Genomic DNA, 16,291 nt, shown 5'->3' on the forward strand with positions numbered 1-16,291 from the left:
ACTAGGCCTAATATTTCTCATGTAGTGGGAGTTGTAAGTAAGTTCATGAACAACCCAAGTAATGCACAAGTAGGGAGTCTTCTTTATGCTCTAGTATGCACTAGCTCTAATATTGCTCATGTAGTGGGAGTTGTGAGTGAGTTCATGAACAACCCAAGTAATGCATATTGATGTTAAGTGGGCTCATGTATTTGGAAGAGGTTGTAGGGAGGATCTTGTGTTATGGGGGATCTAAGACTAGATTGATAGAATATGTTGTTCAATAGATTAATGTATTTGGAAGGGGTTGTAGGGAGGATATTGTGTTATGGTGGATCTAGGACTAGATTGATAGAATATGTTGATGCTAACATGGATGAAAGTATAGATGGTAGGAGCTCCCCAGGTTATGTTTTTGCAATTGGTAATACTATTATTAGTTTAATTTCAAATTACAAAATGTAGTTGCTTTATCCATTAAAGAGACAATGTATGTCATAGCTACAAAAGCAAGCAAGGAGTTCATATAGCTATAATGTTTTATAGGTGAGCTATAGCACAAACAAGATGATCCTAGACTTCATAATAATAATATGCAATTCATATTGCAAAAAATTCATATTTTCACTCAAGGACAAAACACATACATCTTATATATCATTTCATACGTTTACTTGTGGAGGATGGTCAATTGAAGTTGGAAAGATGCATATAAGCAAGATAGTTCTATGCTCATAAAGATAGTCATAAGGAGAAGATGGAAGGTATTTTAGCCTCTATACGTCTGTGTTGATAAAGTGTGGAGAGAATAAACTGACTAACTTGCAGGTTCATGATTCTTTAGACAACTATTCTCCAAGTACTACATCTGTTAGACAATGGAGCTTGATTTCATTTTAACCACCTCCTTCTTTGGGTCTAGGGGGAGAATCACCTTTGAAGCTAAGTTTTGGAGGCATTAGTATTATATATTTTTCACAATAAATGGGTGATATTTATTCAGCAATGCATGGAATATATGGTTTTCTTTTTATTATCATCTTGGGACATGTGATTGTGAGTCTAAGTGAAAGAATGTTGGTGCATTGAGTTTTCCTATGGATTACATCATAGGTGAACCATGCTAAGATGCTCTGTGTGTGTGTGTGTGTGTGTGTGTGTGTGTGTGTGTGTGTGCAAGTACACACACACACGAATAGGCACATTCAAAAGTATCATGCACACAAGTATATGTGCACAAACTACACACATGTATCACACACACACACACATGAATAGGCACATTCAAAAGTATCACACGCACAAGTATATGTGCACAAACTACACACACATTCATACACAAGTGACACACACACACACACACACACACACACACACACACACACACACACACACACACACACACACACACACACACACACACACACACACACACACACACACACACACACACACACACACACACACACACACACACACACACACACACACACACACACACACACACACACACACACACACACACACACACACACACACACACACACACACACACACACACACACACACACACACACACACACACACACACACACACATGAATAGGCACATTCAAAAGTATCACACACACAAGTATATGTGCACAAACTACACACACATTCATACACAAGTGTCACAAACACACACACACACACACACACACACACACACATATGAATAGGCACATTCAAAAGTATCACACACACACACACACACACACACACACACACATATGAATAGGCACATTCAAAAGTATCACACACACACACACACACACACACATGAATAGGCACATTCAAAAGTATCACACACACACACACACACACACACACACACACACACACACACACACACACACACACACACACACACACACACACACACACACACATGAATAGGCACATTCAAAAGTATCACACACACAAGTATATGTGCACAAACTACACACACATTCATACACAAGTTTCTAACACACACACACACACACACACACACACACACACACACACACACTCTCTCTCTCTCTCTCTCTCTCTCTCTCTCTCTCTCTCTCTCTCTCTCTCTCTCTCTCTCTCTCTCTCTCTCTACTAATTTCAAAATCTGAAATCATTTTTACATGCGCATGCACATGTAGAGAACATTTATATATTAAAAGAGTGTGATTAATATAAACATTTTTGTCTATCTATAAAGATGAACATAAATATTTAAATATAACATCACTTACACACATATATGCATGTATGTGTGTGTGTGTAGAGAGAGAGAGAGATCTCAATATCCATATATAATGTGCTTGGCTACTATCATCAACACATCTTCCAAATAAACCAACATGCATTCCATGGAAACTAGTTTTTTAAAGCTTGAACAACAAAATAATGTATTCTCACATTTTCCAAACTTCAATTTTCATACATGTATCAATGTTCCAAATTACTTATTTTTCAAATAACTTGAAGAGCATAATAATATTGAATTGATAAATGTATGAAAAACCTATTAAAGGCATCATATTTGGGAGAAACTATCTAGACAAAGTACTTCTATATGATCTACCATGTTTTAGGTTAGCAATTTTCCAATAACACTAAGTGAACTCTTTTTTCTAAATTCTCACTCTTTTCCTTGAAGCTTTTCAAGAATTCTTTACTTGATGTCAATTGTATACTAAATGTCCATAGTCTTTCAGCAAGTGCACGATCTTTTGCAAAAGAGCTATGCTTTGCCTCAGTGCAATTTGAAAAATACTTGCCACTAACATTTTGTAAGCTTGGATGAAGTGCCATATAACATTGAGTTGATGCACCCTACAGAGGATAAATGAAGTACTTAGATCTTTGTCAAAGTTGATTGAAACATCAAATTCATGTTTGTGGCTTCCATTGAAAATAAACCACAAACAAGATCACATAAATTAATTACTTATTCACATGTGCACATACGTTTGTAAATAGCTTTACAAGTTATTTATATGGGAGCACTAAGTTTTGTACATTTTCATAAATATAGTAATTGATCTCAATATTAAAGTATAACTTGAAAGTGCACATGTTGTTGAATTTAGAAGAAAAGATAACAATTCAAGAAAATCATGAATAGTGTACACTTAGGCATCTTTCAAAGTTCACAACTTGTGAAAAAGGAACCTACACACGTAGCAACCTAGATGCATTACAAAGAGAGACATAAAAACCCAGATATTGTTAGCCACATGTGTCATCTCTATAAAGAATTCTTCATAAAATCATATCAATATCATATTGTTAAGTATAAATAATTTAAGGATTTTCTTATTTGGTCAATTGATACTGGTAAGTAATTAAAATAGAACCAAATCATTTGTTTAGATATTGCTCTAACAAAAAGGAAAGTAAGCAACTCCATCAAGCTACATGTATAGCAAAAGAAGCCCAAAGAGAGGACTTTAATTTGGATCAAAAGCTTTAATTCACTAGTGATAGAAGTAGCATCCTATTAAGGATAGTGAGTTAGGTGACTAGATCATAGTATGAGCATATTTGGATGCATGTCATGTTGGGAAGTTGGATGTTTTGGCTATTTAGAGCTAGCATTGCTTATACAAGTCACATGCACACACTAAATTGATATTTTGTCTCAATGCTTGTAGAAGTCACAAACACAAAAGAAAATTATATTTGATAGTTGGACCTACAAACACATGCTTTCCTTTTTGAAATGAGATGACTTGTATTATATCATCGTTGTTTGATTTTATTTCTCAATTTGAGCCTTGAAAGATTAAGAGAGTGGACATATAGTCATATATAGCTTTCTATGTATGTAATGAATTTGCGATTCGATGAGAGTAATATTTTGTCTACCTACTTTGTCTCGATTTTATATGTTCTTGGTAACTTGTATCTAGTTGAGCAACCTCTGATACAACATTGGTCTTATAAGAGATATGTGGTAGTGATTATACAAAATGAAACCTCCATAACTTTGTTATTGGAAAACTTTTGAAGCCTTACTCCTTACTTCATTACCCTGGGAGATGCATGGTATAGTTATATTAAACCAAATCTTTATCACTTTGTAATTGAGAACTTTCTAATCTTACTCCTCACACATTACCGTAAAATGAAAGTGTACCTTTGTTAGAAAAATGACCATTGAATTATAAAGTTTGAACTTTGTCGAATTCCTTGTTAAGAATTCAAGGTACTAACTATGTTGCATTTTAGGTAACTTTTTATGATTTGAACCTATTTCCCATTAAAAACATTAAATGGATAACTAGATTTAGAGCTTCTTTTATATTATTATTTTGGAAATATTTTTGGTTATCATAGCAATTCCCAATTTTAGAACTAGGGCAATGTAATTTTGGATAGACAAATGTCATTTTGTGTTGAAAACTTAGTATAGCTCACCTTGTTGATTGTATTAGTAAGTGTTCTACCTTTTGCAATACAATCCAAGAGATATAAATGACTGATTGCCTTCTCTTGTGCATGAAGCATCATACTTTGTATGTCAACTTGCTCAAATTCTACTCAAAGCATCATATTAGAACTAGGGCAATGTAACTTTGGATAGACAAATGACATTTTGTGTTGAAAAACTTAGTAGATCTCAACTTGTTGATAGTATTAGTGAGCTTTTTACCTTTGGCAATACAATCCAATATGTATGAATGATTGATTGTATTCTCTTATGCATGAAGCATTACATTTTGTAGATCAACCTTCTTAACTTCTGCTTTGAAGCATCATATATATGTATAAAATAACATTTTGGATTATTAAGCTTGGCTTTTACATTTGTTATTGGGAGAGAACAAACTGAGACAAAAAGTTATCAAAAGCACAAAAAATCAAATTGCTTTTAAAGAGTGGAATAAACATACATTATACAAGAAAGATTTTGAACTATAGTCATGTCATTTGCCTGTCATCATCCTTGCATGCAAGGGAAGTATGCACTCCTTGAGGGATAATGAATGAGATTCCAACACAATGAAAGATAATAGCAAATGCAAGTGGAATAGAGAAAACAAGAGATAAGTAAAGTGCCTCAAAATCACTAGACTGATACTTAAGGACTCTATTACACTCTTGCAAGCTTAGATGATAAAGTAGACAAAGGTTGGATGGAGGATAGTGAGGGTTGAAGGCATGATTATTCAATATTTTATGATATACTAGAGGGTATCATTGCCTAAGTGTATGTACATGTGTGTCTACGTGTATGCATGCACATGTGTGCATAGTATGAGAGATCGACTAATCATAGATGTATGTGGGTGACTCACCTAGTCGATGGCTACTTACTATCCCTAGCATTAGGCGAAATGTGAATAAAAAAAGGATTGTAAGAAACTTGTAAGAAATTGGTTAGGAATGCTTAAATGTGGATTAATCCTTATTCCATGGTCATCATTGCATGCCATTTTGTCCATTGGTTCCCAATACATTTCTAGGCTCCACCATACTTTTTAGGGTGGACCCCATGTAGAAAGAAGGGGGTTCTCCCCTTCTTTTTACCTTAGTAACTATTCTTTTTCATCCTCCTGGATGGAATCCACTACTCTTCCAAAGTGCCACATCAGCAAGTCAAATTCATTTTTTGCTCCATGGAGTTTTTTAAAATTTTCATAAAAAAGTGATTTATTTTTCTCAAACGATAGAGAATTGTATTGCAAGTTGAAATACTTATTTATGTACTATTTTTTGCATTAAAATGCATCCAAATCAATTCATATCTTTTTAACTCCACATATGTGGTACTCGGGACTCTCTAAAGACATGTTGAGGGGGCCACTCATAAATATATGTGTGTATCATGTGGGTTTAATATAAGAAATTTTTAAACCACTATTTTGACACATTTCATATATACAAAAGGGTGCCACATAAAGTGTTTGTTTATAGGTTGAAATAGAAAAGAGATGTGTTATATTTAGGTGAAATTTGTAGATTACTGTGTTTATAAATGAGCCTTAAATGCACATGTTATAAAGTGTATACATATAGTGAATCCCCCCATAGAGGCAGTTACATAACCATTTCATACTTTTTCCTTCTCCTAATTGTCATGTCAATAGGGCAAGCTAATTTCGGCCTTAAAATTTGACATTTTACTCTCCTCTCAAAAAGCACTCACTTTGATCTCTAAAGGTTTCTAACCGTATTATATATTAATCTAAGCATTGTTAATGCTTTGTTTTGTCTTTTAATCTTTCTAAATCAATATTACATTGAAAGAGTTAATCTATACCAATCCTTCTCCTACCTTACATTTCATAATGGAATTTATTAGGGACATAAGGAGTAAGAGAAAAGTGGATTTGCATGTTTGTGTGGATGAAGAGTATGCCATTGCAAAGACCCCTTGTAAAGCCTTTGTAGAGAAATACAAATATTGATCTTTGGGCAAATGGTTCTTTGTATCCAAATGACCCTAGCATTAGGTTATTAGGTTATTCCAAACACTTAGTTTGCTATATTCATATGCATACTAATAAATGTTATTAACACCCATCAATATCGATTACAATCCCAAGCTACTTTAAATGTGTTGCAAAAAGCCTTCTAAGACTAGGAAAATAAAATGCATAAGCTTGAAGAAGAATTAAACAAATATAAAGGCAAGGAAAGGAACAAAATATGGTAGAGGATGTGCAAAAAAATTCATCCCTATAGAAGAAGAATGCTTCATTGAAAACAATTTGGAGCAAATGAAAAGGACTAATCACATTAAAGAGGCAAAGTTGCAAACAAACTCCCATTGGCTACAAGGAAAGAAAACATTAACTATCACCAATGTTGTCATTATCCTTAAATGGTGGAGTGTAAAAAAGGACATGTGCAAGAATTGAGGTTTATAATCTCTCATTGAAAGACAATCTAAAATTGCCACATCCCCTGATAATATGCTTGCTTTTTTAAGGAACTTGTTTAATGATACCAAAGGCCAAGGTGAGGGTCGAGAGTTGGATCTTCTCAATCCCTTCTTAGAATGCAAGCATGTACTTGCAAATTTGAGAGACTCTTAACCTTGATACTTTAAATGAGGTTCTTATGGACATCTTTAATGGTTTATTAGTAGAAGGAATTCAAAGAGCTCATGATCTAGTTGGGGTTAGGATAGGGCTATGAGACCATACATGACATGATAGCAAATGCACTGGCTCTCAACAAGATAAAACATATGGTCTTGCCTTGTCCATTTTGACTTAAATTTATACCAAAAGTGTGATATTCATCAGTTAGAGAATCAATAGGACATTTCTTTTTTATCAAGGGGAGCATATGAAAGTCCAAGTAACCAAAACTAAGAAAAATTTTCCTACAAATATAAGGAGTTCAACAATATTTTTGTTGACTTAGTTAAATTGTAGTGTACATTAGATATCATCTTGTTGTGACAATTTATAATAGAATACAAGACACTTATATTCTAATATGTTTTTGTAAGTTATGTTTAATCAATAATTGGTTTGACTTTGGAGTTTGTTGCAAAGCCTCGTTGAATACCAAATTATAAGGGGATGCAACCTAGAGAGAGTAGGTCTTACACTACTAAATGAAAATGGTCTATGCAAAAGACATAACACTTGTTCCTCCATGTTGTATCTAATTAAAAAGGAAATTTGGTAGCTAGTAACAATTGTGGTATCAAAGGAAAACATAATGCATTGTCATGGATACTTCAATGAACTCCTTATCTTGATATATAATTTCCAAGCAATTGTTGTAAGTCTTCTTGAGCCTCACTTCTACCCATGTTCCCTATCATCATTATGGATGTTATCCACTAGAACCCTTGCCACTAAACTTGCAATAACTTAAGCTCCCAAAATCTAGTTGATAGAATTTGTATTCAAAATGGGGATCAAGGATTCCCTCTTCAAATTGAGTACTCAATATTGCTATCTGATTTAAAAAATATAAAATCCTAAAATTGAAGCTATCTAAAGCAGTCTTACACCTATAATCACCATGTGTTTGACCTATGTTATCTCTTTGTTTTCAAGAATGTCTTTAATATGAGTACTCCACTCGTGATACTTATGGTGAGGGATAAAACAAAAATTTGGGCATCTACAATGGGCTTCAAATCCCCAAGGGTAGGCAAAGTATCTCTTTGGGTTAGTTTGTTGTACCCCTCTAGGAACTTCAAGAGTAAGGAAGAGTCACCTCCCCTTTGTACCACTCTCTCCCTAAGCATTGATCTTTTTACTTGATTGGAATCATATTCATTGGAAATTTCTAAGTATTCTACTCAAACAAGTGTGTAATTGGAAAAAATGAAAGGAATCTTTGCAATGGAATAAAATGAAAATTTAGAAAATGAGACTTAGGATTAAAATTGAACTTGAAATGAACTCGTTTCACAAATCACCCAAGGTCAAGGTAGGTAAGCACCACACTTGGTTCAATAAGAGTGAGAAAGAGGGGAAGTTGAGCATCAATCCCTCTACCCATGAGACATAATCTCATATTGGCTCCCTAAAATAATGCTTACCGATTCTAGGACTGACTTATAGAAGGGTCTCACTTATTGGTCCTTGTTCTAAACTTGGGAAAAGCTACCTGGCTAACCAAGTCCATCCAACTGCAAGGCGATTCCATTAACAAATCGTTCATAACACCATATTAGAGAATTTGGGAATCTCCCAAGTCCCGTGTTCAAATAAGGAGTAAAGATTTGGCCATATGGCTAAAACTCAACCCATGCTTCAAAGTGGGACTTGGAAAGACAACCTATATAGTAATTAGAGTAGACTCCACTTTCAAGTAAGGGAACATGATTTGATCATGTGGCCAAATATTAACTATATTGGGAATTTCCAAACTATATGAGAATTCCAAAATTCCCTAATGTAGTGTTTCATCCCCTTCACATTGAGGTGTATTTTAGTGTTCTAAACAAGGTATACTACCATGTTGCTATAATACATAAAAATATAATTTTAAATTAATGTTTTCACTTGGTTTCTTAACACGCCCTTAGTTTACGGATACTAAGCAATTCATTTGAAAATAATTATTCTTGATTTTTATTCTCATATATACAATCACTTCGAGAGTGAACCAACCCAAAGTCAAGTTCCCACCCTTTTCATGTTCATCCTGGGCCTTCCAATGCTAAACCATGTTGGGCTCATAAAGGTTTCCAACCCTATCTTAGGTCCGAAACAAAGATTACAAACTTAAACTAGAGCCACGCCAATTCTCGCCCCTGCCATAAGGATGAGTCTTCCTATACGAAAGACCAAAACGTATCTAGTAGGGCCAGTTAAATTAGGTAGTATCTCCAAGTGAAGAGTAACCAAGGCGGCCCTAAGGATGGCAACATGCCTTATTCCCATCGGGTTACTCAAGTCGCCATGGGCATAATTAGTCTAAGTCTATTATATTTAAAGGCAATTGCTAATTTTTCTACCAATCAATCTTTTAAAAATAATTCCAAGAAATAAAAAAATAAAAAAATTCATGATTTCACAATTATAAAATTCATCTCATGTATTTTGTATGTATATTATTTTTGTGCATGTAAATGCATTTTATTTCCAATTTTTCAGCTTATGAAAATAAACTAAGTATTTCATTACATTTGAATGCACTATGTTGAGTATATTTTTCTTTATGTGTATGAATGCATCTTACTTATAATTTTTTATTATGAAAATAAATCAAGTGTTTTCAATACATGTGAATGCACTCTAATGAATATATTTTTAGTTTTTTGTATGTAAACATACCTTATTTAAATATCAATATCTAAACCAACTTTTCTTTGCAAAGAAAATATAAATTTTAATAATTTTAAAATTTTAGTAATTTTGATTTTCTATCCCAATTTTTAGTAATTTTGAGTTTCTCTCTTAATTTATATATGAAAAGAGCAAATTTATAAATGAAAATTTATATATTGAAAGAGTTATCATCCATACCTTGAGGGCAAATAAGCTCTATGGAAAGTGGAGTTAATGTGCCTTCTTTAAAAAGAAGATCGAGTACCTAGGATTCATTGTTTCAATCAAGGGAATGTTAGTCAATCCTGCAAAAGTGAAGGATGTCCAAAATTGGCTGCCTCCCCAGACTATTCGAGAAATTCGAGTCCTAGGACCTCACATGATGGCATTGGGTCTTCATCAAGGACTATGCCCTTATTGCCGCTCCCTTAGCTCAACTCCTTAAGAAGTAGACAAAGATAGTGTAAATATCTATAGAGTAGAAGAGCTTTGATAAGCCAAAGGAATGTCTTACTATTTCTCCAATATTAAAAATCCATGACTTCTCTTAAGAATTTGAAGTCATAACGGATGCTAGGATTATTTTAGTGAGATGTGTGCTTTCCCAAGAACTATACTACACACGATTTAGAGCATTTGTCAATCATTTATACCCTTAAATAGTGGCACCATTATCTACTTGGTTAAAGACTAATCCTCGTCAATGATCACAAAAGCCTAAAATGGATCTTCACCTAACTAGAACTCAATATGAGGCAAAGAAGGTGGATAGAAGTTTTACAAGAGTTTGACTTCGAGATTCAATACCATCTTGGTAAGGAAAATGTGGTAGCCAACACTCTTAGTCATCACAAGGCCTTCTTAAACTTTCTAATTATGGAATACCCTAAAAGGCAAGAAAGTCTTGTGAGCCTTATCTCAATGCCCATTAACCCTATTCGAGAGGTAGTGGCTATTGAATGTCCTAAAGATCCAGTTTTCCTCGAAGAAAAAAGGATTATCTACTTAGAAAAGAAAACACCAAAGGAGAATGCCAAATCCAAGAATTACGTCCTACAAGATAGGTTACTCTATTATCAATAGAGGCTTTATATACCAAAAAGCTGGGAACTGAAGAAGAAAATTCTATGGGAAGCTCATGACAGCCCAATAGCTAGACATCCAGGATATGCCAAAACTCTAAATGTAGTCAAGAAGAGCTACTATTGACTTGGAATGAAAGCAAACGTCCTTAGATACATTACACAATATCTAAGCTATCAAAGGATCAAGGCTGAGAAAATCAAACTTCTTGGTGAATTGCATTCTCTTAATGTTGCTTAGATGAAATGGGAATACATCAACATGAATTTCATACTTGGCTTGCCTATTGCTCAAGGAGGTTATGATACTATCTAATGATAATGGATATGATTACCAAGGTAGCTCATGCTATTCTAGTAAAATCAACCCATAAAACCTCTAATATTACAATAATCTTCATCAAGGAAATATTTCATTTACATGAGCTCCCAAAAAGGAGCATCAGTGATCATGACACTCTCTTTACCTCCAAAATTTACACTAGCCTCTTTCAAGCCATCGAAACTCAATTATGTTTCAGTATATTCTACCACCCATAAACTGATGGGGACAAACTAAAAGGGTGAATCAAGTCTTGGAGGATATTTTAAGAGCTTATTGTAGCCGAGAGGAAAAGAAGTAGATTGAATACTTGCCACTAGTACAAGACACCTATAATGCTTCCCTCTAATACAACACTAAGATGATCCCCTTCCAAACATTATATGGGCAAGAGTGTTAATCTCCTCTTAACTTCTCTTATCTAACCATAAAAGTAAAAACTCATGAGAAAATGCTAGATGACATGCAAGAGTAGGTCAAGGAAATTCAACAGAATATGAAAGAAGCACAAGATTGACAAAAGGCCTACACTGATCCAAAAATGACCAATTGAACTTTTAAGTAAGACTATTGGTTTTCCTAAGGAAACCCATGAGAAACTCCCTATCTCTTGGAAAATTCAAAAATTTAATTAAGTATGTGGGCCTTACAAGATCATTAAATGCCTTGAAACTCATGCATACAAACTCGTCTTACCTCCTCATCTTAAGATCCATAATATATTCCATACCAACCTACTCAAATCCTATATTCCAAATCCATAATATATCCTTGATGATAAACAAGTTGTAATATTAACCCAAGAAACTGACTCAATTAATATTTTTCAAAAATAAAATAAAATATAATGGATTAAGTGGTAATTTTCTAGATTTCTGGGGTTAAATGACTTATGTAGTTTTTTAGAAATTTATTTTGAAAAGTTTACACATTTTTAAATAAATTTTATATAAATGATTGAGATTAAACCAATTTATAGCTACCTTTGAAAAAAATTTCTCTCTTATATTTTTCTCAAAATAATTACACTCAAAATAATTTTAGTATTACCTTGAAACTTTCAAAAATTTTCTTAAATTTTGAGTTCCTCCCACTAAAAATAAAAATTATCCCAAAAAACTCATGATAAGTGTAAAAATCACCTTAAATTTTATAATAAATTAATGAAAACTTTTTATTTTCTAATATAAAACAAAAGAAACTCCTTTTGTAATAAAATAGGAATAGTCCTCTCTTGCCTAAACCTCATAACAAGACAAAACTCTCTCCCCATTCCCCCCCCCCCCCCCCCCCCCCCCCTCCCTTGCGCCCCCCCCTCTTCTCATTTTCAACACATAATAATGATGAGTAAGCTCTTGTGAGTGAGTGAGGGAGCAATAATCATGAGTTAGAGGTGAGAAAACTCTACATCAAAAGCTAGAGATTGTTTCTGCATCATCCCCATCCTGAAAATATTCTTCTTTTTAATCCTTCTTATCTATAATGGCCCCTCATCGATGCATCAACATAGTAGGACCCTTTGGCAACCATGATGCCAAAATTTCAATCATTAATATGGTCGAGGTAAAACAATTTATTCTTTATTGTCAATAACTAGCTAAAATAATGTCTAATTTTAAAAATATATATATTAAAATTAAAATTACTTTTATTTTTCATTTAAAAATCAAATTTTTACTAACTTTAGTTATAAAAACTTCTTTTAAATTAATACAATAATATTTATATTATTTTCTCAATATTTTTATATTTTTAAAATTAAAAGTATGGTCAAAATAATGAGAAAAATAAAATAAAATACATGAACTTGATTAAAAATTAAGATTAATTTAATATGATAGCTTGATAATTTTTAAATTATGAAATTAGTTAAATAATTCTTAAAATTATTCTAAAACCGTAGAAAAATCTTAATTGACATCTAAGATAGTTATCAAATCATAAATTTAATTCTTCTTGTAGTTGTCTTTGTAAAAAACATGTTTTCTTTAGGAAATGTTGTTTTTTGTTATGTTATTTAATTGTTTATATAGTTAGGATAGAAACTTAAAATGACTAAAGTTTATATTTCTTTCACAAAGAAAAGTTAATTCAAATCTTGATATTTAAATAAGGTATATTCATACACATAAAAAGTGCATTTACACACATTGAAAATACTTGGTTTATTTTTATAAATAAGAAAATTAAAAATAAGATATGTTAACATGCACAAAAATAAAAATATACTCAATAGAGAATGTTCAAAGGTAATAAAATACTTGGTTTTTTTTGTGAGTTAAAAAACTAGAAATAAGGTACATTTATACACACAAAAAGTAATATATATACAAACATATGAGATGAATTTTATGATTATGAAATCATACAAAAATTTGATTTTTTGATTTCTTGGAATTATTTTAAAAAGATTGATTAGTAGAAGGATTAGCAATTGATTGTAATTGCCTTCAAATATGATAGACTTATACTAATTATGTCCATGGCTTGAGCAATCGAATGGGATTGAGGCATGTTGTTATCCCCAAGGCTGCCTCGATCCAAAGGATTGTACACTACCTAATGTGGCTAAACACCATTAGGTATGTCTTGGTCTTCCATATAGGAAGAAGATTCACTGTTATGGCGGGTAGGAACCAGTAGGGCTTTGGTTTGAGTTTGTAATCTTTGTTTCAAACCTACTAAGATAGGGTTGAAAACCTACACGAGTCCAACGTGGTTTAGCATTTGAACAAGGTAAGGGTGGTAACCCAATTTTGGATTGGCTTGCTCTTAAAGTGAATGTATATATGAGAAAAAAAATCAAGAATATTTGTTTTCAAATGGATTGCTTAATGTTTGTTAATTAAGGGCATGTCAAGAAACCAACTGTAAACATTAGTTAAGGAAGCTATTTTTATGTGTTATAATAGCATGCCTTATTTAGAATACTAAAATATGCCTTGATGGAAAGCAGGTGGATGATTTCTCGACAAAATCGCTCTATGATTCAATGGGCACAGTTAGCTGGGTAGCTTTCCTCAAGACCCCACTATGAGTCAATCTTATAACTTTTAATAAGCACTGTTCTAGGAGGCTGATGTGAGACTATACCTTATGGGTAGAGGGATTGATGCAGGTTCCTCTCGTTTCTCACTCTTATTGAACCAAGTGCGGTGCTTGCCTACCTTGATCTTGGGTGATTCTTTGTGAAAGGGGAGAGCAAACGCTTTTCATACTTGATAGACCTAGGGATCGCCGCCTAGTCATTTAAGTTTGCATGCTCAAAGTTAGCATAGATAGTGGTGACTAGGTTTGGTCCTTAGACAACTACCAAAAAATACCCTCCCCAAGTAAATTAGGATCAATGTATATTTTATTTTAATAGCAAAATAGCTCAAGATAAAAATTCTAACAAGGATTCAAACTCTCTTAACAAGAGGATAATTGTTAGAGAGAGAACTAGGGAGAGAGAAAGAGGAGAGAGAAAGACTGCAGAGGAGAGAGAAAGACTGCAGGAAGAGAGAGAAATAGAGTGACGAGGAGAAAGAAATACTAGAATTGGAGAGAGAAAGACAGGAAAGATGAGGAAGCCATGGAAGCTTAGAGCAAGATGGGAGAGAAAGATTGTAAATGTATTGATTTGTCAAAAGATGTGAAAAATTACAACTTCTCTCCTTATATACCAGTGTCTATGTGACATGGCATATTATTAGCATTCTAACTATTCCCAGCTTCTTACAATCCATCCCTTCCCAAAATTTTTTGTCCTAAAAAACAAACCTAGAAAGAACTAAATAAGAGATGGATAGAACAGAGTACTACTCTGTTTTACAGCTTTACAAATGGAAAATGAATGAAAGATTATCATTACAAGGGCTAAATTTGAAGAACGGAAAGAGAACCCCATTATGTACATGATTTGAAGAACTTCAGAAGCAATTGGAGCCATAGAATCTTCAACAAATAGTTCCAGAAGAAAGTAGACAGCTTGCTGAAATAACAGTCCCTGCTGGACCAAATCTGCCATAACTTTTGATAGAAGTGTCCAAATGAGATGTACCACATATCAAAATGAAGCTCTTGAAGAGTACTTTAAGCTCATGTAGATAGCTCAATTCTGAAAATGAAGTACGACAAAAACTGTTCTAAAACAGCGTGCTGTCCTGAACCAGTTTGCATCAATACTAGCTCCAAAAGCAATAGGCTTCAGCCACCAATGTATCCCTCAAATATGGATACTCATCCAATATTGAATCAGGTCTCCAAGAAGCCTCTTCAGAGGGTAAACCTCTCCATTTAATCAAATATTCCACAATAGAACGTGATCGAAGCTTCTTTTCGCGCTGACCTAAAACAGCCTCTGGGATGTACTGAACAAGACCATCTTCATCAATAGGTGGCAGCTCATCAACTAAATCCACTGGATCACCATAATAGGGCTTGGGCTGACTAACATGGAAGACATTATGAATCTTTGTAGAAGAGGGAAGCTCTAGTCTATATGCCAAATCTCCAATCCGCTGAAGGATCCTATAAGGGCCATAGAATCTGTGGGCAAGCTTATTACTGGATCCATCTTTCAATGTAGAGTACTTGGATTTGGGCACCTTCAACAAAACCAGCTCTCCTTCTTGGAACTCTAAAGGCCTCCTCTTCTCATCAGCATACATCTTCATTTGATCTTGAGCCTTCCTTAGATTCACCTTGCATTGCTGAAGAAGGGTCTGCATTCTATCCAACTCTTCCTTCCCATGAGGGTTGATCTTTTCATTAAAAATGACTGTGGGCAAGGGCACCTTATAACCATACAAAGCCTCAAAGGGTGAAACTCCTATGCTCGCATGAGTGGAATTATTATAAGCAAACTCAGCCAAATGTAACCAAGAATCCCATGAGGTTTGGACATCATAGCAAAAATGGCAAAGATAAGTCTCCAACCATTTATTAACTCTCTTTGTCTGTCCATCAGTTTGGGGATGATAAGCCGTAGATGGAGCCAACTTAGTACCCATAGATGTAAATACCGCTTGCCAAAAGTTACTCATAAACTTTGAGTCCCTATCATGGACAATCACCTGCGGTAATCGATGTAATCTAAAAATATGCTCCATAAACTGGTTGGCCACTTGAGAAGCAGTAAACTGAATTTTTGTTGGGATA

General features: G+C 33.9%; 1 protein-coding gene across 1 annotated transcript in view; it reads right to left on the reverse strand.

Annotated features, from left to right (window-relative positions):
• Nucleotides 1-2,588: 2,588 nt before the first annotated feature.
• LOC148015856 (short-chain dehydrogenase TIC 32 B, chloroplastic-like) overlaps nt 2,589-16,291 on the reverse strand; it is a 154,190-nt gene continuing 140,487 nt past the window's right edge. The window contains exon 8 of the mRNA XM_087664827.1: nt 2,589-2,828. Coding sequence (XP_087520953.1) covers nt 2,589-2,828 — 240 coding nt within the window. The remainder of the gene's footprint in view (nt 2,829-16,291) is intronic.

Source organism: Lygodium microphyllum, chromosome 23 (genome assembly GCF_053477565.2).
Source record: "Lygodium microphyllum isolate KBCC chromosome 23, Lygodium_microphyllum_v1.1.10, whole genome shotgun sequence".
Taxonomy (NCBI): Eukaryota; Viridiplantae; Streptophyta; class Polypodiopsida; order Schizaeales; family Lygodiaceae; genus Lygodium; species Lygodium microphyllum.